This window comes from Vicugna pacos, chromosome 23 (genome assembly GCF_048564905.1).
Source record: "Vicugna pacos chromosome 23, VicPac4, whole genome shotgun sequence".
Taxonomy (NCBI): Eukaryota; Metazoa; Chordata; class Mammalia; order Artiodactyla; family Camelidae; genus Vicugna; species Vicugna pacos.
This window is the reverse complement of record NC_133009.1, coordinates 12,701,157-12,723,654: the sequence shown is the minus strand read 5'-3', so window position 1 is coordinate 12,723,654 and position 22,498 is coordinate 12,701,157. Positions and strand designations below refer to the sequence as shown.

At 40.1% G+C, this 22,498-nt stretch overlaps 1 protein-coding gene across 1 annotated transcript in view; it reads left to right on the top strand.

The window, feature by feature from the left end:
- INTS7 (integrator complex subunit 7) overlaps positions 1-17,122 on the top strand; it is a 74,357-nt gene extending 57,235 nt beyond the window's left edge. Inside the window, exons 16-20 of the mRNA XM_006198745.4 lie at positions 235-303; positions 4,825-4,957; positions 10,798-10,896; positions 12,308-12,493; positions 15,649-17,122. Coding sequence (XP_006198807.1) covers positions 235-303; positions 4,825-4,957; positions 10,798-10,896; positions 12,308-12,493; positions 15,649-15,936 — 775 coding nt within the window. The 3' untranslated portion in view covers positions 15,937-17,122. The remainder of the gene's footprint in view (positions 1-234; positions 304-4,824; positions 4,958-10,797; positions 10,897-12,307; positions 12,494-15,648) is intronic.
- The last annotated feature ends 5,376 nt before the right edge of the window (positions 17,123-22,498 follow it).

The following is a 22,498-nucleotide window of genomic DNA, read 5'->3' as shown; positions in this document are numbered from 1 at the left end:
CCTCTGAAGTACCTTTCTTGGAACAGAATTTGAGAATTTGAGAATCACTATTACAGACAACATAGAGCTCTTAAAAGGAGAAAAATAGAGCCACAGACTATTGACTCAATAACATATACTTACCTTCACTAAAAATACGATTCTCATCTTGCTTTAGTTAATATTCAAATAATATAAAGTCTATAGCGCATTTCTCCATTATCATATATAATGTGTAACCTTAACATAATCTAGACAGCAGCAGAGCTGTTTACTGATATCTCACGCAATAGAAGCCCTGATTTTGGATCCAGAATCAGCAAGGTATTTAAATAGTTTATATTACAGAATACTTTCTAATATGTTATCTTACCTTATCATCACAACATTGTTTTGGAAGAGGTATAGAAGAAGAAACAAAGAGGAAGATCTCTAGCATTTGCCTAAGGTTTTTGCTTTTTTTTCCCAGTGACAGATTTTTTTTTTTAATATTTAAAAACAAAAATCAACCTCCCAAAAAACACCCCCAAACAGTAACAAAACCTTTATTTTCTATTTCCATTGTTTACTTCCCTCTTGCCTCCTTGTTTTCAAAATAACTAGGAAGAAATTCTTTGAATTTGAACATTTTCTTCTTGTATATTATAACTAAACTTTGATGTGAAAACTTGAGTTAACAGTATAATTAAGCTTAAACTTGAATTTTTTATTCTTTGGTTTCCCAAACAAAAAGATATTCCTCTTTTTGCTTTATTAAAATTTTTCTCCATTCCCCAATTAACTAATTAATTATTCAGAATACTTTTATTAAAGAATGGTCCAATATTTTTTCACATTGTAGTATTCTGTTTTGGAATATGCCTTTTTAGCTGTATAATTTTCAATCTAGTAAGACCTGTGATTCCAAGATCAGCTTCCTCAGAGAGAATATAATAAACAGAACATTTTAAATTTCTCTATTGTAAAGCATTGACTCACCATTTCTTTTCAAGGCAGTACCAAAATCCTTGCCTTCTGTTTTAAAGTGCTGCCTACTCTCAGAGTAGGCCACTTGGCTATTTTTTTCCCCACTCATCTGATTCATTTTAATATTTTCATGACATAACTAATTTTTACTTAATTTTTTCACTTATCCTTTTTTGAATCTATGTTCATTTTCCCCTTTGACTTGTAGTGCTTTCTTTTTTTTAGTTTCTCCCTTGTAAATTTCAAAATTTTTTTAATCTCCATATTTTTCAATCTGTGCCAGTTAATACTTCCAGACCCACGCCATTTCTGATCATGCTGTACTCACTTTACCTCTGAGCACACAAATGTCATTGTTCTGTTGGTTGACATAAGGGAAATTCGTGTTTTTCTTGATTGATTTTTAATAGGCGCATTGTCAGCGAGGATGGGGTGAAGGGAGTTATGCAGCCAGCTCTCAAATGCTACTCTCCCTGTCACCCTCTCCACTTCCTACCACCTTTCTTCACCATCCTCCATCCCTTTTTATCCCCTAAACCCATTCCTGTAGCCTTTGTGCTTTATAGCAGTGAAACACTGGAAAAGATTGTACCTTGAAGGAGAGCTTTTTGGGTTTCATTAGAAGTAGTGTACAACTGCAAAGAGTAGATTCCTTCTGAAACTTCTGTTCTTGATACTGTGTATTTTCTGCCTTTCAAGTAAAGAAAGACCTGCTGCTAAAAAGAACCTCAAGAGAGTACAGCATGCCATTGATACTTCACTGTAGTTTTTATAAAAATCTGTGTGTCTCATTCATAGCCTGGAACGTTTTTGGGGATAACAGACCTTATCTTGTTCAACTTTGTATCTCTAGCAACTAACACTGTGCTTGAGCCAGTGTCAGTAAGCGTGGACAGGATGGGGTATATGTTTATAATTATGAATGTTATTATCTGCCTCATATCAACCTTTTAGGATTATTAAGAAAAAATATTTTGAGATGCTCATCCATTACATTTTTCTATTCTAGCTTCTTATTCACTCTGTTGTGATTCCTTTGTACTTAACTTTTATTTTTACTGCCTGAAAAATAAGGGAATGATGCCATTCAAGTACAGGACTTTCCCTTTTATTGTAAACATCTAGAAACCTAGGTAAAACATGCAAGTTTAAATGTAAGTTTGACTATTTTCAGACACTGGACAACAGGTAGCCCGGGAATGTAATCCCTCAGGGAAGAGACACGAATAAGGTAAACCTACAATAGCCCATGCTTTCCTCTTCCTGGAGGCACTTTTTAGACCGCCTCTCAGGGAGTAAACAAAGTAGAACACAGTGGTCTTGCCTAGTTTAAAAAGATAGAGATCAGGGTTCAAAGAACAAAGGAAGCTAGAATTTGCAGGAGAAAGCTTTCCAGAGAAAGAGTGCTAGAAAGCATAGGCTGTGAATCTTCGATTGAATGCTAGTCAGTGTGAGTCACCATATTGTAAAACAAAGGAGAAAAACTAAAGTGGAGGACTTAAGATTTCAAGACTTAGTATAAAGCTTCAGTAATTAAGACAACGTGTTATTGGCTTGAGAGTAGAATGGAGAGGCCAAAATAGACACATTAAGAGTTTACTTGATTTTTGACAAAGATGCCAAGATAATTCAATGGGGAAGATAGAGTGTTTTCAATAGATTGTGCTAGAACGCACTATGTATATTGGGGAAAAAGTCTTGACCTTACCTCATACCATACATAAAAATTAATTCCAAATGTATCATAAATCAAAAAAGACAAAAGACAAAATTCCAGACTTTCTAGAATACTACATGGAGAAAATCTTCATGACCTTGAGATCAGCAAAGATTTCTTAGGACACAAACAGCAGTTACCATAGAAAAAAATTTGTTTTATTGGATTTAGATTTTTAAACTTCTGCTCTTTGAAAGATGCCATTAAGAAAATGAAAAGATAGGTTGCAGGATGAAAATATTCTCAAACATATTCTATCAAAGTATTTGTATTCAGAATATTTAGAAAACTGCAACTCAAGATAACCCAATTTTTCAGAATTGACAAGAGATTTGAATAGACACTTCAAAAAAGAAGATATATTAATGTCCAATAAACACATGAAAAAATGAAAAATGCAAATTAAAATCACAAGGAGATCACTAACACCCCCTAGAATAGCTAAGAGTAAAAAGCCTTTAATACCAAGTATTAGTGAAACGTGGAGGAGCTTGAATTCATACATTGCTGGGACTGCAGAATGATTCAGCCACTTCGGAAAACTTTGGCAGTTACTATATGACCACTGATTCTATTCTTACTTGCTCAAGAGAAATGAAAACATATTTCCACAGAGACTTGTACAGGGATTTTCTTGGCAGCTTTATTTGTAACAACAAAGATTGGAAAGAGCCAGATGTCTCTGAACAGGTGAATGGTTAAATAAATTGTACTATATCCATACAGTGGAATACTTCTCAGCAATAAAGATGAATGGCCTATTCAAATATGCAAAACACAGTAATGACTCAAAAATACTGTGCTGTAAAGGAAGCTAGATACAAAATAGTGCACCTCATGTCACTGTTTATGTTCAGTATTAGGAAACAACTCATTTACAGTGATAAAAAGCAGACCTGTGGTTGCAGGAGGGCCAGAAGTAGGGATTGACTAGGAAGGGGTATTTCAAATGGGTGAATTTTTGTGCTTTTGTAACTTATATCTCAGAAAAGTTTTTAAGTAAATAAAGAAACACTTCTTTTGTAGGAGGTGGAACAGTAAATTCTAATTTTATACCCTTTTATTAGCAGGTCACTTTATAAAAGACTGTAAAATCTTTATGCTTTATTGTATGGTACAGTTTTCCTTGAAGTCCATCATATAAATGAGTTCAGTTCTTGTCTTAATGGAGCTTAAGATAGAGTACAGAGTAGGGAACAAAGCCTTGGAGCCAGGCAGATACAGCTAGGAAGAAGTGAATCCCTGGCTTTGTGAATATATACTTGTGATGTCCTCATACTGGGCCATTTATGCATAAACTATAGGTAAGTAATGATGCCTGTCTCGTAGAGTGGTTGTAATGGTTACACAAAAACCTATATAAACTACCTAACTGAAGTGCCTTGCACATAGTAGGCATTAGAAAGATAAAAAGGGAATAATAGGAACAGTGTTGTGCATTTTCAAATAGCCCTCTTGAAGTTTAGTTAGAATGTGGGAGTTCTGCCACCTTTTCCCATTTAGAAATACTTCGAGAAATATCTTTGGGTTTGAGGCAGTAGAAAAAGAGGAAAGAAATCCAGGTAAAACTTCCGGTCTGCTCTATATGCTAGCTCCCTCCTGTGCACTCTTGTGCCTTTCACCTCCTTGCTTTAGATTCATGCCATTTCCCCAGCTATGGATGCCCTCCATACTTTCCATCTCTTCACATCTTATACCTCCTACTTGCATAACTGATTTGTTCAGGACCGATCTCTTCTATGACATTCCTTAGCTCCCTCCCTATTCTGACTACTTGCGTATCTTTATTGGTTATCTGGCACTTATCTGCTGGCTTTAATGATAGTTACCTTTTCAGATGTCTTATGTCTCTTTCACCTCATGGAAAGGACAAAGTTTAATCAAACATTTTTATACTACCTAACAACCAAAGTGATTAAGACTTGGATAATTTGAAGTCAGGTCTGGATTTGAATTCCAGCTTGTCGCTTACTAGTTATGTAATTGAAGGCTAATTACTTAACATCTCCAAGCCTCAGTTTTCTCATCTGTGAAATGGAAATAACAGTGCCTACTTCATTATCTTAAAGATTAAATGAAAGTGTGTGGGAAGTACTCAACACATTTAGACTCTAAAATAGTTACTATATTGGTTGATTAATCTATGTTAATTTTGACTTCAGTTTCCAGGATTATGGATCTACAGGATCAGCCCATGCTGATAGTGAATATGAGAGAAGAATGATGTCTGTATATAATCATGTCTTGGAGGAGGTGGAATCACTCAATCGGAAATACACCCCTGTTTCTTACATGGCAAGTCACATTTGTTTTACTGAATTTTTATTATGTGGAAGTGAGTTTTTAATCTGACTCTGGCACTTACTATGTGCGACTTCAACACGTTAACCTCTCTGTGCCTGTTTTGTCACAGAGTTAATACAGTACCTACCTCATAGTATTATTGTGAGGATGAAATGAGATCCATGAAAAGCACTAAGCACACCTGTAGCTGCCACCTAGTCACTAACATGTCAGATTTGCTCTACCAGAGTACAGATAAAACTTCTTTTTTTCCTTTTTTAACAATTTAACTTAAGTTCTCATTGTTCTCAACGTTGGCTACACATTAGAATCACTTTGGGGTTTTTTTTTTTAAATACATCAATATTCAGGTCCTATCCCCTATTAATTCTGAATCTTTGCAGTTGAGGCTCAGGCATGAGTATTTTTATTTTATTTTTTATTGAAATATAGTTGATTTACAATGTTGTGTTAGTTTCAGGTGTACAGCATAGTGATTAAGTTATATAGGTTATTGCAAGATATTGAATGTTGTTCCCTGTGCTATGCAGTAGGACCTTGTTTATCTGTTTTATATATAGTAATGCGTAGATGTTAATCCCAAACTCCTGATTTGTCCCTCCCCCACTTTCCATTTTAGTAACTATAAGTTTGTTTTGTGTATCTGTGAGGCTGTTTCTGGTTTGTAAATAAGTTTATTTGTATCATTTTTTAGAGATTCTACATTCGGGCGCTATCATATGATATTTGTCTTTCTCTGTCTGATTTACTTCACTTAATGTAATAATCTCTAGGTCTATCTATGTTGCTACATATGGCATTATTTCATTCTTTTTTATGGTTGAGTAATATTCTAGTGTGTGTGTGTGTGTGTGTGTGTGTGTGTGTGTGTACAAATATATACATTGCATATATACATATATATACGTTGTATGTATACACACACACCCCACATTTTCTTTATCCATTCACCTGTTGATGGAAATTTAGGTTGCTTCTGTGTCTTGGCTATTGTAAATAGTGCTGCTGTGAATATTGAGGCGTATGAGTCTTTTCAAATTAGTTTTCTCCAGATATACGCCCAGGAGTGGGATTGCTGCATTATATGGTAACTGTATTTTTAGTTTTTAAAGGAACCTCCATACTGTTTTCCATAATGGCTACACCAATTCACATTCCCACCAACAGTGTCAGAGGGTTCCTTTTTCTCCACACCCTCTCCAGCATTTATTATTTGTAGGCTTTTGAATGATGGTCTTTCTGACTGGTGTGAGGTGATACCTCAATGTAGTTTTGATTTGCATTTCTCTAATACTTAGTGATATTGAGCATCTTTTCATGTGCCTGTTGGCCATCTGTATGTCATCTTTGGAGAAATGTCTGTTTAGGTCTTCTGCCCATTTTTTTATTGTGTTGTTTGCTTTTTTTGTGTTAAGCTATATGAGCTGTTGGTATTTTGGAAATTAATCCCTTACCAGTTGCATTGTTTGCAGGTCTATTCTGCAGACTTTAGTATTCTTAAAAGCTCTCAGGTGATTCTGTCATGCCACCAGGGTTGAAAACCATTGGCCAATTGAAACAGAAAGAACTGGGCTTACTGTCTCGCTGTCAGTAAGTCATTCTGCCAGGTGATGCCACTGTCTACTGCTGCCCACTGAATCGCTGCTGCCTTTGGCACTGGCAAGCACCTGTTCTTTACTCAGCCTTGTTCATGACTTCCCAGTCATAGGACAGACTGACACTCACCCAGATTTTCTCCTCCATGTCTGGCCATTCTCCAGGCTTCTCTTCAGCTCAGGTGGCTTATATAATAGACACTTATTTCTCACAGTTCTGGAGGCTGGGAAGTCCAGAATCAGGGTGCCAGCAAATTTGTTCCCTGGTGAAGGCTCTCTTGCTGGCTTACCAACTGCTGCTTTCTCACTGTGTCTTCACACGTCAGAGATGGGGGTCTCTGGTTTCTCTTCCTCTTCTTATAAGGTCACTAATCCCATCACAGGGGCCCTATTCTCATACCTCATCTAAACCCAATGACCTCCCAAAGGCCCACCTCCAGATACCAACAAATTGAGAGTTAAGGCTTCAACATATGAATCTGGGGATGCTGGCACATTTAAGTCCATAGCACCATCTTTAAAGTTTATCCCTTGGAGAGTTTCTCTTGCCCTGCCCACACATTGGCTGCTGGTATTCCCTGAAGCTCTCTTCTCATTCTGCACTCTCATTTATCAAGTGTTTTAGAAGAAATTGACAGGATATGTCATTAAAGAGTTAAATTAAATTTTAAGGACAGATACTTCCCTTGACACATTGCTTTCTACATTAGATTGTCAATATATATTTGCTGAATTGAATTGGCACAGGTAGCTGCCTGATACTGACACTGGTTGCTTAGGGAAATTGTAAAGATTATCTGTGGAAAATAGACACACCTGTATGAGACACTGATTAAATATTTGCATGTTTCCTCTGAGCTCCACCCTAAGAAATTAAATAGATGCCGGACAGTAGCTCGAGTCTGATGGAGTTAAATCCACTGAATATAATGGAAAGAATGGGAATTTCCCACCCAGTGGGGTACACAACACAGAGAAAAGAGCCCTAGGTTCAAATTCTGCCTCTGCCACCCAGCAGGTCTGTGATTTTAGACAAACTACCAACATCCTTTTCTGTAACAAGGAGAAACATCTACCTCATAGGTAGATTGATTACTGTGAAGTTAAAGTGGAATAATGCCTACTGCCTAGCACAGTGCCTGGCATGGCATAGATATAGAATGGTTAATAAATGTTGATTTCTTTTTTCCCCCTTTTTAAATTTTATTTTATAGATTTGGCACTTTCTGAACTCAAAATATAGTTCAACAAGTATTAATTGAATCCTAGGAATAGAAAAATGACAGGATTTTCCCTCAAGCTGTCCATAGTCTGATACGAAAGAAAGATTTTGTAAACAAATACAGTACAGTAAATGTGCAGTAACTGAGCTCTGCACAAAGTAGAGTTGTAGCACAAAAAGGAAAGTAATTCATTCAAAGGACAAGGGAAAACAGGGTGTGGATACAAGTCCGAGAGAAAATGTATCTGCATAAGAGTTTTCCAGGCAGAGAAGGAGAGGTAGAGAATTTCAGACAGAGAACAACATGTTCGAAAGTAGAGGTGTGAAACAGCAAGATGTCTTCTGGGAACAGTGTGTTACAGCTGCAGCAGAATGCACAGGCCAGGCCTGGAGCGTGGACCAGTGAGGTGGGCAGAGGCCAGATGACTGAAGGCTTTGAACACAGTCTTAAGGAGTTTGGACTTTATCCTGTAGGCACTGGGGGCACTCTTGGAGTTTTAAATGGGTGTGGGAGAGAAGCAGTTAAGCTAAGGTTGTACATTGTTGTTATGTAGAAGCAGAATAGGTAATGGCTTGGAGAGCTCGAAACTAGAGAAGAGTGGTTACCAGACTTTTACAGTAATCTGGGTTAAGGGCCAAATTAATAAAATGGCAGCAAGGAAGAGGAACTGATATGAAAGAGATTTTTTAGGTGCAGTGTTTTCAAGGCTTGATTTTTGTTTTTGTTTTTTTCTTTAAATTCAATGTGAAAGGATGGAGACATGACCTCAGGGTTTCACAGCGTAGGTGACCGAGTGCATAAGTGGTGTATCCTTTACTGAGAGAGAGAATATAGAGGGATAGTGGAAGAAGAAGAAGGTTTCATTTTTAAACATGTTAAACACAGGCAGGTGGATAATAGGGCTGGTGTCCAAAGGAGACAGGCTGGGATGCATGTAAGGTCATCGTGAGCTTAGAGGTTCTTAAAGTCCTGGGAGTGGAGAAAATTGGCTGTGAAAAGCAAATGGACTGAGAAGATAGAATGACTCAGAAGAGCATCAACAATGAAGGAACAAACAAAGGAAGAGAATCTTAGGAAAGAAGATGGAGAAGGGAAGAATCAGAAAAAATGAGGGCAGGGACCATTACATGGAATTTCATGGAAGAAGAGCATTAGCAGTTGCCACAGAAATGTTCGAAAATGCAAAGGCTGGCAAGTATTGGGTTTGGCAGTGAAGAGCGTGTTGGTGATGTGCTAGTTCTTCTCTGGTTTACTAGTCATGATATGTGATTTCTCATCTCCAGCCTGGTACCTCAACAGTAATCTGCAACTGAGATACCTATGGAGTGTGCCCAAGGGGCCAGTGGCCTCAGAGGCAGTCTGAGTGGGGAAGGTCCCAGTGAGGGGTTGCAAATCTACATCTATTCTTTTGAAAGGGAAAATGGTGCCATTTTGCCCGAGAACAGCCTGAGGGCCCTTGGGCTTCTTTAAAGATGCTTCTTTCCTTAAGCCCTATTGTGGCCTCAGAGGTTCCATCACAAGTAGGATGTTCCTGCAGATGCATCTCAGATTCTTTGTTGCAGGAAGATAAATACTGATGTTTTAGCAGTTAAACCTGAGTAGACCCAGCGTCTCTAAATCTGTGCTGTGGTTAGATCAAGTAATAGACCTGGCATTTATATTATGAGTCTGTCAGGCTCAAAACGTTCAGTAACCTGAAACCTATGAGGAGTGGATTCTTCTGGCTTTTAGCCTTAATGCCCGACTTTTTAAAAATGTTTACAACATAGGCAACTAGATGACACCCCGCTTGGAAGCAGGAGCCTAAGGACAGACAACAGACTATCAAGTGGAGTAGTTTTCAGCCTGTGGTCCTTGCGGGCCACAGAGAGAGAGCAGTGGACTGAGGAGGGTGTGGTAGACCAAGCAGAAACAGTTCTAGGCCACCCAAAGTTACAGGTGTTCAGTGCTGCCTTTTTTTTTTTCCTGTTAAATTTGCAAATCATTGATGAAATAGAACAAAAATCACTGAATAACCTAGTCAAGTGACCTAGGTTCTGGTCCCAGCTTGTCCCAATAGCTATCTGGGCCACCTGTGTCAGCAGCAAAATTAAGGATTAGACTGGGTGATCTTTAAAATAGTTTTGATGGTATCATGGGTGTATATACTTACCTCCAAACTCATTTTATATACATTAAATAGCTTTTGGTCTGTCAGTAGTACCTCAAGGAAGTAGTATAAAATAAACAAACAAATAAATAAAATCTTTGAACTCTTAAATTCTGGTTCTGTGACCCCTTTCATAAGACTCTTTAAAAGATTCATCATAGTAGTTCTGTTCCTCTGCAGTTACACTGAGATTTTCAAAACTCTGTTAAATTTGTGAAATAGATTTTAGAAATAAGATATTTTATTAAAGTTTCAGTGACCTGTAGAGTTGGACTCTGTAGTCACTCTTAATCTGAATTCCAGTAAGTCTCCACTGTTACTCACTGTCTGGGGATTCATGGCCCCAGGGACAAGGAAGCCACCTTGTAGAGATGGGATGGAGAATGAGGCAGCTCCAGGCTGAGGTTCCCCATGGGATTTGGTGTTGAGCCTCAGATGTTAATATTCTGCTCTGGCTTCTTTACCGCATGTGTACTTGTTCACCATGTCGTATTTTGCCATGTGATGGTTACTTTATACATTAGTACCTAAGATGACTGTGTATGTCTGGTAGCTCTAAGCTCTATAGAAATGCAAACTTTATGCATTGCTTGGCCTTGAGGAATGTGGGTTTTCTCTCTTCTGTCATTTTTTATTGAATATACTTCAAAATAAAGTAAAAGTCTGTAATTGTACTCCTTGACAGGAGTGATTTGACAAATTTACACAGTTCCTGAGTGTTATGTCTATTATCTGACTGGTGCTTACTTTTGTAATAATCTTAGGATCATTTGTGGTTTTTAAACCTCTTCCTGAAAGTAACTCTTTGTTGATGAAATTTGGAGATTGATTTTCATTTGATTTAATTTCTTTTTCCACCCCCAGCATACAGCATGCCTCTGCAATGCCATCATTTCTTTGCTGAAAGTTCCTCTTTCATTTCAGAGATATTTTTTCCAGAAACTGCAGTCTACCAGCATCAAGGTAATACAGGAAGAACATTCCAGTTAATATAGTTTAATACCTTCTTTTGAAAGTTGTCTTCTGAATTACAGGGGACACAGCTCTGCTTCAGGATCTTACCTTTGTTTTTGATAAAACTCATACTCTTTAGTTGTAAACCTTTGCTCCCTTCATCAAGTGGTTTGGTGAAGGGAACAGAATTTGGGAGTTAAACTGTCCTTTCCTTTCTTACCTGACGGTGTCAAATGCAGTGTGACAGGCGTTTGGGTACCTGGAGTTTTGTCCCTGTCTCCCAGAATAAGTTGAGTGGTATTCGTCAGAGTAGCCCACAAGGATCTTGAGCTGAGTCCATGTCTGATCAGCCTGTTCAGACCCAATTTAGAATGAATCAGGTCCAAAATATCACCAGCCCTACCTCCAAAGCACTTTTATCTTCAAATAACAAGTTTTGAGGAGTTGGTAAATAAGTAGAAGTTAGTATTTAAAAGTATTTAAACCATTCAAAATTCAAAAGCTATTTTTGATTCAGAGAGTGAAGTTGTTGGAAAGCTGGGGGCGAATTGTTACTTCCAAGAGATTCCCTGGATTATTCCTATTAGTAAATGTCTTTGGTGCACTTTTGCATCCATTTGAATGTTTTTCACTGCAAATAATGGGATATTCCATTTCAAAATGACCTGAATAATAAAGAAAATTGATTATCTAGATAAGAGGTCCTGAGGTAGGATGTCTCCGGGGTTGATTAGTTCAGCAGTTCAACAGTTTTACCAAAAAAACCCAATTTCCTTCATATTTTTATTTAAGCAAGATTTGAGCTTTGTGTAATTAAAATATATTCAGGATTTTTTAAAATATTTTTTTTTATATTTAGGATTCTTACTGTTTTTAAAGAAAAACTACTCTAATGAGAAGTTAAAAATGTCAGTTGGTTTATTTGTGGAAATTGACTTTTATTCCTTGGTAACTTGATTGTATATGTAATCCTAGAATTTGGGGTTCATTTGCATTTGAATTTAGTCTGCTTAAAATTACATAAGACCAAAGAGACAGCAGCTGGACATGAAAATTGACATAGTGCATTTCCCTACTGGAGTTGGTTCATTGTCAAAGAAATGCCGCACCACAGAAACTGGGAGAACAGTGCCCTGGCTGTTCTCTCCTCCTCTTTGCTTCTCAAACAGAACTGGCACTGGGGGAGGTGGGAAGGGGAAGCACTGGTATTTAAAAGGAGGCATTAGGGATAAGGAACCCTTGACTTTAAAGGTACATCAGTTTGGTTGTCCCAGCACAGTCAGGTCATTAGGGGTGTGTGTGTGTGTGTGTGTGTGTGTGTGCAAGTAATGTTTTAACCTATAATCAACAATCAGCACAGGTATGTTTGTTGGAAACTTGCTCTTGGTTATTAGCATTCATTTTAATGTTGGCATTCCAGCTTGCTCTGTCACCGTCCCCCCGGAACCCTGCAGAGCCCATCGCTGTCCAGAATAACCAGCAGCTGGCGTTAAAGGTAGAGGGAGTGGTTCAGCACGGATCTAAACCAGGACTCTTCCGTAAAATTCAGTCTGTCTGTCTGAATGTTTCGTCCACACTACAGAGTAAATCCGGACAAGACTACAAGGTAATCTAGAAAAAAGGCAGAATTGTGATGTGATTTTATCAATTCATGGATGGAAATTTTCCATTGTTTTTCATCATTAAACCGATTGTAGTTATACCTCCCAAGGGATCAGATGGACCTGAGTTAAAAGCGTATTGGGGTGTGAGGGGGCTGATAAACATTTCTCTTTTCCCTGCCTGAACCAGTTGATAGACATAGCATCCAGGCAGGCAGAGATCAAAATATGAGTGAAATATGAGTCTCATTACTGTTAGAGCTGTGTGGAAACCTAGCTCAGTTGCCTGGCAGCAGGCACTGCCTGGCCTTGTACCTCTGAACTGAATCTTCCCACCAGCCTCAGCCAGTACACACAAGAGCCTGCCCCTATAAAACTGACAGGGGCTGGAGACAGCACCCTACAGCCCATAGGAGAAGGGAAGGAGGAGTGCTTAACTCCCCATCCCCAGTTCCTACCCCACAACTTACCAATCAGGAGGGCTCACCTCCTCACCCAGAGGCCAGAGCTGTTCATCTAATGACAGATCCCTCCACAGGGAGGGAAACAGCAGGAGTAGGGAGTAACCCCTGCCCCCACAAAGAACGCATCTCTTTATTATTCCTCTGTTTTAAGTAAATTCTAGCATTTTCAAAAAAAAAAAAAAGGATCATCACGTTGACATACAGTGATCGAATAAAGTAAAATCTTTCCTTCAGGATGTAACCCTAGGCATTTGCTGCTTTGAGAAATCATGAGATAGATTAACCAAAATCATGCTTACTCTGCTAGCCGAGGCCACAGTTCTGAATCTGTGCCCATGAAATACCACCATTCCAAATGTAGGATGTTCCCTTCTTTAGATATCTCTTTCCAGTTCCTTGGTGGTTTATTCTAGTAAAGGGAACAAGAGCACAGTTGTAGGAGCAGAGTTGTTGAATGCCCAGATTGGTGTGTCCGGGTATACCTGGGGCATGCTTGAACTGAGGTCCAGAGCAAGGAAAGGGGTATCAGTAAAGATACAAAATGGGAGCATTTTATTCTCTTTGGTGGTTTTAGGCTAGAAAGGGAAGGGAAGGTCTGAGGGAAGCCATCACTACTTCGGCTACTTTGGTACCTTTCTCTCTCTCTGCCGCACTCTCTGCCCACTCTGATAAAGCTCTGCCTTCCTGCTCGTCCCTCCCTCTCTTTTGACTTCCATGGCACAAAGCATGGAGCCTGATGTAGTCACTCAGTAAATATCTGGTGGATGATGCAAAACATCAGTGACTGTATTTACAGCACAACTGTTACGTTTGGGTGATCTCTGTTATCACAGAAGATCACCATGAGAATTTATATAGTTGACTTATCCCTGTCTGAAGCTCTCTGCTCACTGTAAGTTTGACCATTCAAGCCAAGAAGTACTACTGGCCTTCTTACTGCTGACTTACCTCTCAAGGCGCGTTGGTTAAAGTCAAGAAGCTGACGCAATAAGCCCGGCAGTCCGTGATTGCTCTGTAAGGTTACTTGCAGTGAGTTTGCAACTTAAAATGCATCGTCCATTCAGAGTGATCAGGTTGCCTAGGCCTCTTTCTGGTCCTTCTAAGGAGGTTCGTGTTTGGTGGGCATATTCTTTAAGGAAATAAAAACCCTGCAAAAGTTGAATATGCAAAGGAAAAACAAAAAAGAACTTGTAAAAATTCTAAGATCTTTAATTGGTTGGTGACTTTATTTCACTAATGTTACAGGTCAGTGTCTCTGGAAAACTTACTTCGTGATAACTGTGTATTGAGACCTGAAGCTTCAGGGCACGTTTATACAATTAATTGCACAACAGAAGCACACATAAACATAGAGCCATCTGGTCAGTTATTCATTCTGATTCCCTCTGTATGCCTTCTTAGAATGAGTGTCTCCCTTGACATACTTCATCTTGGGTGCAAGGAAGGGTACACCTGCAGGTGTTACTCTGTTTTTTGAAGGACAAAGACATGAGTGTCTAGCTAAAAGCTAAATAAATGAATAAGCCCGTAAATCTGTGTTTTATAATATATTGTACTGCCTATCTGAACAAGGCACTGATTTTTAAGTGAGTAATGTACCAGTTCTAAAGTTAATTTGTTAAAGGAGGGAAGAATTGCTCCATTCCTTCAGTGGTATAAAATCAGACTAGCCAAGAAGGGGAAAAAAAACATATATTTACTTAGCGTTATGTTCTTTTTTGGTCTTTTAGATTTTAAACTCCCTGAAACAGGTGGTTGCATCCTCTTTATTTAGAATATCTCTTCACAGGCTAAAGAAAGATGGGAAATTGGAGTTAGGGTTGGGTAAGGAAGTGTGGAGGAGGAGAAATTTCTCTTCTACCCTCTTAGGGTCTCCAGCTCGACCTAAGATTGAACGGCCATTAAGACAGATTAATAGGAAGAAAGCATGCCAGTTTGATTAGAATTTTACATGTATATAGGAGTCTTCACAGGAGAATGAAGTCCCAAAAAAGTGACCAGAGCAAGAAGCTTAAATACCTTTTAGACACAGAAACAATAATTTATGACAAAACGACAAGACAGAGGGGTTTGGGCTGGGGGCAGTAGGCTGAGGGGAAGTGACGAGGAGGTCTGTTGTGGGGCAGCAGGGGAGACTAGTGGAAGATAAGGGTTATTGTCACAGGTTGGTTTCTGACAGCGTCGATCGCCAGTCTCTGGTGATAAGGATGTTCTTCTGTTCCTGGTGCAGGGAGGTTCCCTTTCTCATGGGAAATGTTTACAGCAAGTTTCATGGAAAATGTATGTTTTAGGTAGAAAGGTGCAGGTTAGAGAGCCCTTTCTATATCTGTGTTGTTTCTCAGGTGCCTTTAGCTCAAAATCATCAGTATGCCACAGCAGCATATCTTAGAGTGGTGTGTTCTGAACTCCTTCACAAGAAAGAAAGGCCAGCCCAAGAGAGGAGGCTCTTTCTTCTCAAGGACAGTGAGGAGGTAGTGTCGCCTGATGAGCGTGGGCCCTGGAGTTCGCCTGCTTGGGTTCAGTTGCCCAAGCTTCACTCATTAGCTGTATGACCTCAGAGAAATGACTTAACCTCTCTGGCTCAGTTTCCTCATTCATGGAGCAGGGATAATATTAGTACCCACTGTTTGGTTGTTTGCAAGGATCAGTTAGTGCTTACAGCAGGGCCTAGCTCACAGTCAGTTCTTTCCTTCCAGATACCCATTGACAATATGACCAATGAGATGGAGCAGAGGGTTGAACCTCACAACGACTACTTCAGTACCCAGTTTCTGTTGAACTTTGCTATCCTCGGAACACACAACATCACGGTGGAATCTTCGGTGAAAGACGCCAATGGTATCGTCTGGAAGACTGGTCCCAGGACTACCATATTCGTAAAATCCCTGGAAGACCCTTACTCCCAGCAGATTCGCCTACAGCAGCAGCAGGCCCAGCAGCCGTTACAGCAGCAGCAGCAGCGAAACGCCTACACGCGGTTTTAGTCACGCCGCAGGTGCACCACAGACGTCCCAGGGATCGATTGAGTTGGCGAAAATAGTTTGCTTTTTTCATGTGCATTAAGACGTGAAAGTTAGACTGGAGAGTCTATTTATTCAGTGGTTTCTTAGTGTAACATTCTGAAAAAAAATTTTTTTTTCTTAAAAACTTTGAGAAATAATTGGGTTCGTAAGCAGGAAGATTTTCCCCCTTATTCAGTCTTAAACCAAGTCCTTTATCTCATGTTTAACACGTTCATTGTTCTGTTATTATTGTTTTTACTGTTGCTCAGGCTTTTCTTTTTCTTAAGAAAAGTCACATATTGGGTTTATTGAATTAGTAGATTTGACTGCTTTTCTACCAAAATATCGCTTACTGCCTGACCGAGACCTTTAATGCTGAGCTGGGCCTTGGGAAGTTCTGACCAGTATGTGCTCGGTTGACCCAGGGTAGTAGAAACTGAGCCCTCCCGTCGATGGACTTGAAAGTGTGCCCTGAAACGTCCAGTCTCGTGGATGGTGAGAGCCTGCGGTCTAGCAGAACTGAAACATCCTGCTATATTATTTCAACTGTTTACCTATCTGTTCTCTGCTAAAGTAATCTTAATTTATTGTTTTAGTATTTAATTGACGCACAGAGCAGCTGACAATTTCATAGAAAGATTGGAAATTAGTCATTTGTTTTCTCTAAAATGTGTGTGATTACATGTAATATGGACTTTTAAAATTGTTCCTAAGAGTGAAAAAGTCACCCACATTTAACACCTTAATGTTTTAAGTTAGGAGGGCAGATCCTTTCCTTTGATTGGCTTAGCTTCTTGGCAAGTTAGGGAACGCCAGACTGGGTTGTCTAGATACAGCAGTCCCTTTGTGACACAGTTAACCTCAGTCAGTTGGGATGCTCAGGGAATGGAAGTTTTCTGGTTAGCCAGAAAACCCCTTCTTTTCTGTTTCAGTACTGGTTGAGAACCATTACAGAGTATAATAATAATATGCTTTCCTGTCTTAACACAGTGTAATAGCTATAACTTAACTGGGATCGTTCGGTGCTTCAGGATCATGATTTCTAAACGTCCGGGACTGAGGGATGCAGACATTGATGATGTGGGCGCTTGGGCTGGAAGCAGCTCCCAAGATGAAGCAGGGCACATCCCCTGGATGCTTTCTTTTTTAATAAATCTCAATTTCTTTGCTTGTTTTGCCTGTTTCTCTTTAAAGTTGACATTGGCTCAAAGGAAGGGATAGAGTTGAAAGAAAAAAAATGAGTTTTGGGGTTTGTGTGTGTGTAAGTGTGTAAGTAATGTGGTCTCTGAGGGTGAAAGTGATTGGCACTCGGGTCCCTCTAAGACCGGTTGGTTTCATGAGCTGTTGTCCCAGCATAGCACTTTGCTGCCAGTGGCCAGGACATTGTCATAAAACGTGTGTGAACCTGCAGTGTCCACTGTGGACGACATCCTCAGAGGCAGCCCAGGTGGACCCAGGTACAGTTGTGACAGCATCGGGGAACATAGGCCTTAGGAAGGTTGTAGGAGCGGAGTTGGGGGTGGGTGTGTGCAAGGCCCCTTGCCCTTCTGCCAGCTGTGAGAATTGCTGAACCAGAAAGACTTGGTCCCACTGTCAGCTCCGATGAGTTAGTCCTGTGACCTGAGCAAGTCACATCATCTGTGTGGCAGTTTCCTTGTCTGTAAAGTGACTGGTTTAGGCAGGACCTTTTAACGCCAGTCTAGAGTTTTGTGATCAAATGACTGAAAGACTAAAGACATAAAAAAGGTTCTTACTTAAATTGGGAAAAATCTTTTTTATTTTCCTTTTTTTTTTTTTTTGAGTGACTGTTTCCAGAATGAAATATTACAATGTTGGTTTCAGGTTTCTGATACTGATTCAAGGAAGAATTCTCCAGGAAAAAAAACAAATCTTGTAAACCGCCAATTCCCTCAGTTCCCTTTGAGACCTTCCCATAGTTTATGTTCTTTAAAGATAGGCTTTTAATAGCCGTAATTGTAAACTCTTTGACTTGTTATACTGTAAGGCCCCTGGCGCAAATTGAAAGAAATTTCAAAATAAAAACAAATGTGAGTAGTTCAAAGTGAAAAGTAAGTCTGTGAAGCAAAAAAGACTATTTTACTTCAGTATGTCCATTATATCCAGAATTGGAACTCTGTCTGATTTTATGTTTGGTATAACATCTACTGCATTTTTGGCATCAACTGTTCAACAGTTACTTGAGGTGGAGGGAAAGCATTTATAACTTCAACACTACACTAGTGAATGAAAAGAAAAATCCTCAAGGAAAAGATGCAGAGAAGAAAGGTAAACATACTGATTATTAAGTGAACATGTCCCCTGGTTTTTAGACATATGGGTAACATAGGGCACTGGCTGATTGATTCTAGGAAGACAGGACTGATTTTTCTCAGTGTTTAGTGACTGCAGTATAATCTGATGGCTAAGAGCCCAGCTTCTAGAGCCACACTGTCCAGTTCCAGATCCCAACTCGACCTCACTTTGTGACCTTGGACAAGCTAGTCCATAATCTCTTTATGCCTTAGTTTCCATATTCCCAAAACTGGGAAGCCTGATAGTGCTTCGTGGCTTAGGTGTGAGGATTAATGTGTGTAAAGCACGTAGGGCGTGCCTAGCAGCATGATAGGCAGATACATGTAAGTGTTTGCTGTTAGTATCCTCCCCAGTATTTTTCACAGTGTTAGATCAGTTCTTAATCTTAGCATTTTATTTATTCAAAATAAAAGTTACATTTTCTCTGCTAGTAAACACAGATTTAACCGATCTTCCCCTCATAGTCAGTTTGGGTACATTGAGTAATAACAAAAGAACTTAATGTTGACCTAAATAAAATGGAAGGTCTGTCTACTACAGTGCTGTAAATACTATTTAATTAAAATACGTAAAGACATACAAAGAAAATTATGAAAATACTTTTCAAAAATACCTATTATCTTCAGTGGTGATGGCAGTAGTATATTGACTATGTAGAAATTAAAGTACTGTTGTAGTCCAGCTTAAACTAGGAGATCTTATAATGTGATCTTTCTTGCTCAAACCAACCAACGTAGCAGGTAGTTTGCAACTGGAGGATATCAGTCACTCTTCACATTGGGATGTGGTTCAGAGAAGAACAAACCAACCAAACAAGGTCCTCCGTCTAGAGTCCCAGGTGTCAGTCTAAGTTCTATTTATAAAGACTCACTTGCCATGGATCCTTGGATAGGTCACTTAACCTTTCTGTGCCAGTATCTGCCAGCAGTACATTAAGAATCAGATGGCCCTGCTACCTGGTATGCAGAGTAAATGCAGTGCTGTCAACAGAACTCTGGTGATGGAAGTGTTCTAGGTCTGTGCTGTCCAGTACAGCCGCTGGCCACATGGAGCTGTTAGGTATCTAAAATAAGCCTAGTGTGACTTAGTCTTTTACTACTTCTAATTCAGTTAAGCTTAAATAGCCTCATGTGGCTGCTGCCTATAGAAATGGTCAGTGCAAGAGTAAGGAGTGAAGAAGTGAGATTCACCACTACCTTAGGACCTGGATAATCCTTCAGTAGGTTTCCAGTTAAGGGGTCTACTTTGGAAATCTTTGACACACCAGAGCTTTCACAGGGAAGAGTGGATGACAAGGCATCGGGGGTCTGTGTGTTTGCTTTGCTTCTAATAATACGATACTGTGTTGCTCAACCACCCAGCCCTGTTCTTTCTATAATTATAGTGCCCTTGGATTTAACCCTTATCAGTCACCAACATTAAAAGTATGATGGGATGTACTGAGAAGTCCAAAAGTCTGGTGAATTGGCTTGGATTTCCTACCAACAGCGCTCCAGGCGGTTACAGTCTTCCTTTCCATTTCTTGCCCAAGAACGCAGAGACATTTCCATGCGCTGTCTGTGTATTTTATTGGCGTGACTGGCGCTGGTCCACCAACTGTGGTATCTCCTGTCTAAAGTACTTGCATTTTTAATTGTAACTGAGATTTAAGCAAAGTCATGCTTTTTTCCTTAAATAACATACCAAGATCTAGAGTCCTTGATTTTCATATTGTAATGAAGAATGCTAAATATTGTAAATTTTCTTTTTTCAAATCTACTACAGTTATAAAATATTTTTCAGTCTACATTTTTCCCCTTATCCTCCTACTTACTTGCTAATGCCTCCCAAAGCAGTTCTCTCCTGTGTAATCACGTTTGTTGAGCACTAATTGTCCTCTTTGCTTATTATTTAGATCTGGTTAAAGATTGAGAGTTAGTGAAATGAGTTTAGGGACTGTCTTCCTTACAGGTCATGACTGCGGGTCTAACTTCTGTATAATGATACTTAACTGGCGATCTGAGACTGGGAATATTTTTAATTGTTGCTTCCAGATAATTTTTTAAAGTAAAATTAGAAAGTGGAGTTAATACCAAATGAATTAGAACAGTCAGGAAGATGAACGCAATACCCTCAAAAGTCAGGATGAGTTAAAGAAAATCATCGTATGCAGAGAAGAAAATACTCTACTTCACCTTTGGGTTTTCTTGGGATATTTCGTTTGTGGATTTTGATAAAATTTGTCTGTGGCTTATTTGTGTTTTAAAGAAAAGTGTTTAAAATAGAGGACTGTGACAACTAAAATAGTTAGACTGAGTTAGACTGGGGAATTATGAGAAGATAGCAATGTTTAGTTCTGTTTCCTAAGACCGTGGATGGTGGGAGGAGGCTGGATGCCTTGAGTTCCACCCACCTTCCTCCTCGCCCCCTCATTGGAAGCAGCAAGGCTAAAGATGCTTCCTGTTTATGTGTCATCTCACCCTGAGGAGATGAGCAAAGTGATGGTGAATTGTTAACACTTGTGTCCCCCACCCTTGCTTTCCCTTCCCCACGCCCGTCACCAGCAAAGGCAGATATCATGTGATTAAGGAGGGTCCACTCTGAAGTACTTCCCCCCTCACCATGACAGGAGAAGTAGATGAAAAGCCTACTGTAGCAATGCAAGTGGGGGTCAATGGGGGTCCCTGAGCTGGGGTGGGAAATGCAGGCAGAAACTGACAGGGAGAACCCTCAAGCAACTAGTAGTCTCATTTGACAGAAAAGACCTACTTTTAGAGAATGTGGTGAGGGCTTTATAAAAGCTGTTGACAAAGCACAAAAGATGCCATTTCTGAAGTTCTAACAACACCTCTCCTTGTACGTAACAGTCAGGACAGGCTCTTCGGTAATTAAAAAACTGGCCCTCATTCGGCGTTTTCTCCTTCTGCAGCACTTGGAATTCAGTGTCCCTTCCTTTTCAGCGAGCCTCTTTTTGACATAATCAGAGACAACTGGGTACCGACTAGGAAGCCAGAGAGGAACAAAAGAACATGGGGAAAAAGATACACCCCTAAAGTGCAAAGTCAGTATTTAGCCTGGAGGAGATAGAGGCTTACTCAGAATTAAATGTCTCATGTTGCAGAAACTGCTGCTGCTTCTGGCCAGGCCATTGGAAGACACGAACCGTGCGATGTCACATTTCAGGGTATGGGGCATTAGGCAGAAATCACTGTAATCTCAGAATCACTGAAGCAAGATCAGCTCTATCCTACTCAGTGGTCACAGCGTCCCTCAGGTTGCTCAAGAGTGTATTAGCCCTGCCTAGAACTGTCTTTCTCAGGGAGTGAGTGCATCTGGAATCTCCTTGAGGGCCCTTGACACAGGAGAGGGCCCACAGGTCTGTCCCGAGCACCACCTCCCCCTGCCCTGCTCCCTCACGTGGCAGTCCAAGTTAGCTGATAGAAAGCAATTTTCCTCCATCCTAAGCACCAAGGGAACTCGGCTGACATCACAGGGCACTGTAGCTCAGTCAGTAACCTTTGTCTGTTTGTCTGAGTAGGAGTTTGTAAACTTGGACAGATTCCCCAGATCTGTGTGAAAGGCACAGCAAACAAGCACACAAACAATTTTGAAAACAGGTGATCCTTTATTTACTCACCAAGTATTGACTGAACACGTACAGGGTGCTAGGACCCGGGAATACGGCAATGGGCGAGCTCCGTGGGTTCACGGCCATGGCACTCCTTGATTTTGCTCAGACCACAGACCATCAGAGGGCAGGCTGTGGAAAACCCTCCCTGGCCTTCATTATGCTGGTTGGGCCTGAGCTTCCTCGGTGGTTGATCACTTTCTCCAGTGAAAGGGGAGAGGAGTGGGCCTGGACAGGGCTCTCCAGGTCAGAGTCGCTGCTAGTTCCTGGGTGGCCTTCAGAAAAGCTCTCTCAGCCTGAGCGTCTGCTCCTTTGGTATCTAACCATCTTCTCAGTTCACGAAGCCTTTCCTTATATCCCACCTGAACCCCTCATGACAATCTTAACCTCCTGCTTCAATTCTCTGCATTTGAAGGGATGGAAAGCTCCCCAAAATCTTGGTCGTAGAGAAATAGTTCTAATCAGAATGCGGTCTCCCCTTGACTCCAGCTACACCCACTACAGGAAAACCCATCTAGCCCTCTGGACCCAGCAAATACCCTGGCCCTGATTCCTCCAACCAGACATGATGCTCTGTTTTCCTCTGCAACCAGTATCAAATCCAGTCTTGTGTATGATCTGCTG